The sequence below is a fragment of the Solanum tuberosum genome, unplaced genomic scaffold (genome assembly GCF_000226075.1).
Source record: "Solanum tuberosum cultivar DM 1-3 516 R44 unplaced genomic scaffold, SolTub_3.0 scf00553, whole genome shotgun sequence".
NCBI lineage: Eukaryota > Viridiplantae > Streptophyta > Magnoliopsida > Solanales > Solanaceae > Solanum > Solanum tuberosum.
In genome coordinates this window covers 101,907-104,209 of record NW_006239507.1, presented here as the reverse complement: position 1 = coordinate 104,209, position 2,303 = coordinate 101,907, and the positions used below count along the sequence as shown (strand labels likewise).

Here is a 2,303-nt window from a genome sequence, read left to right as displayed (position 1 = left end):
TCTTTGGGATTCTCAACTTATTAGGTATCAACAAACAATCGTAAATTTTGAAATGTAGTGAGTGTAAGTGTTTGTAGAGAATAACTAGATACATATATTAGCATATCACATTTTTTATATTGTGTAATCTGCTTATTATTCTTCTTTGTACCCTAAAGTGGTAACACATGTTGTCTTAATATATATATTAAGCCAAATACCATGTGATATTTTGCTAATATCTAACCATATGTTTTACCAAATTCACTTACTAGACTCTTCTTTATTCATAATTTGATGAATGTACTAGTGTCCCTATATATATAACACTTTACTTTTCAAAAGCTACGTACCATTGCAAACACTAGTCAATACAATTTTATTATTCCTGCTCTTCAATTTTTCAAGTAAGTTCGTGTTTGAGTCAAGGGAACGGGTGACCTGAATCCTCTTCCTCTGGTCAAAGCTATCTAGCTCCTCTGTTGTTTTGCTATAACCTAGCTAGTCTTACTCACTCTTACATCTCAGCTTGTTTTTATTTCTTTCTTTCTTTTTTTTGAGAATATCACCCTGTTGTTCACTTACTTTTTCTCGAAAAATGGGAAGAGGTTTAGTTGGTATATCGCATGCCAAAAACAAACTTCGACGATCGATTTCACATAAAAATGAAAGTGTATCACCAACAACCACGACTAATTATGTTCCAAAGGGACATTTTGTAGTATATGTTGGTGAAACATGTAGGAGATTTGTTGTTCCAATAGCACATTTGAACCATCCTTTGTTTCAAGATTTGTTACATTGGGCTAAAGAAGAGTTTGGGTACAGCCATCCAATGGGTGGTCTAACAATTCCATGCAGTGAAGATTACTTCATTAGTCTCACATCCCTACTTAATAAGTCATCATAGACCAAACAAACCCGAACTAATGTATACTTCATGGTTCATCGGAACGATACAGAGAAGATTAGCATAATTTCATACTTCAACATACTGATTTATTTTTCACTTGTATTTATTTGCTGAAAGAGAGATGACCAAGTCTGCTCTCTTCCTTGTAATTTATACATACACAATACATTCTTCAAAATAAAATGTTTCTTTTTGTCTCATTATGCTTCTAAGCCATGTTAGTATGTATTTTATGTCCAATATATTTGCTATAAATATTTTAGTCTTGTCAGAATTGTTAAAAGTATAACTAGAGATATTTTAAAGTAATTACTCTCCCCTCTAAATTAGGATCTACCTGTGATTAATGATAAAATACTTATTTTCTTTTTAGTTCAAATTCATATTGTAAAATGTGATTATCAACTATACTTGACGGAAACCAGTTAATTGAATTTTTACTTTCATTCTAATTAGTTTAGGATCTACATAAATTATAAATATTTATTTTTCCTTAGTTTAGAATCTGTAATGAAAATAGAATATTTCTTTTATTTCAATCCATTTAGTTCTTTACAAATAGTGATGTAGTTTTTTTTCTATTATTTTAGGGCGTTAATAGTTGACTTAACCGATAAAATGATAGATTTTTATTTAAATTTATAACCATACCGAATTATTAGGTGAGTTGTTACTTTTATAAAAATAAAACTTTTTAAAATAAAAAAAGTGAACCATCCCAAATAAATTTATGTGTAAAATATATTTTATGTATTAAGTTTAAAAATAATGAAACATTAAATTTTTCACCTTGGGTTTGGGCTAACAGGTAATAAACACCCAAATCCTGCCTCTAAAACGTATTATGTTACTCCTCTTGAAATTAAATAAGGTATAATATCTTGATTAGTAAGTTACAAAGTATTTCAATAATTTTGAGTAGCAAACTACAAGGTATTCAAAAACTTTCTATCATATCATTTAAATTTCTTTTATCGGATATTTAATTAGCTTAGTAGATTCAATTTTGAGTCTTGAGTCTCATCTCTTGATTAATTTCTTTTCATTAGTGTGATCCAAGTTTTTGTCTTTGCTTAATATTGTTTATTTTTATCATTGTAACATATTGAGATGTATTTTTAATCTTATCGTCTTTAATTTTCTCTTAACTTATCATATTTTAAAGAATAAAAATATCTAGAGATTTTTTTGCGTAAATCTTACAAAAGTATATATGATATTGTGTTCTTCTACTTGTGACTAACTTCATAATGTTTTAAAAAAGATACAAAATATTAATCAGACTGTACCAATATAAAATAAATCAAGATAATAGGATAATTTCAAAACAAAAAATAATCTAATTTTGGTCCTAAATAAATTAAAAATTGATATGATATAAATTTTATAAAATGACCTGTCGTTTTCGTTT

General features: G+C 27.5%; 1 protein-coding gene across 1 annotated transcript; it reads left to right on the top strand.

Annotated features, from left to right (window-relative positions):
* Window positions 1–577: 577 nt before the first annotated feature.
* Window positions 578–889, top strand: LOC107058666 (auxin-induced protein 15A-like). The gene has a single exon (XM_015304653.1). It carries the CDS (start codon window positions 578–580, stop codon window positions 887–889), a length of 312 nt encoding a protein of 103 aa, XP_015160139.1.
* Window positions 890–2,303: the final 1,414 nt, after the last annotated feature.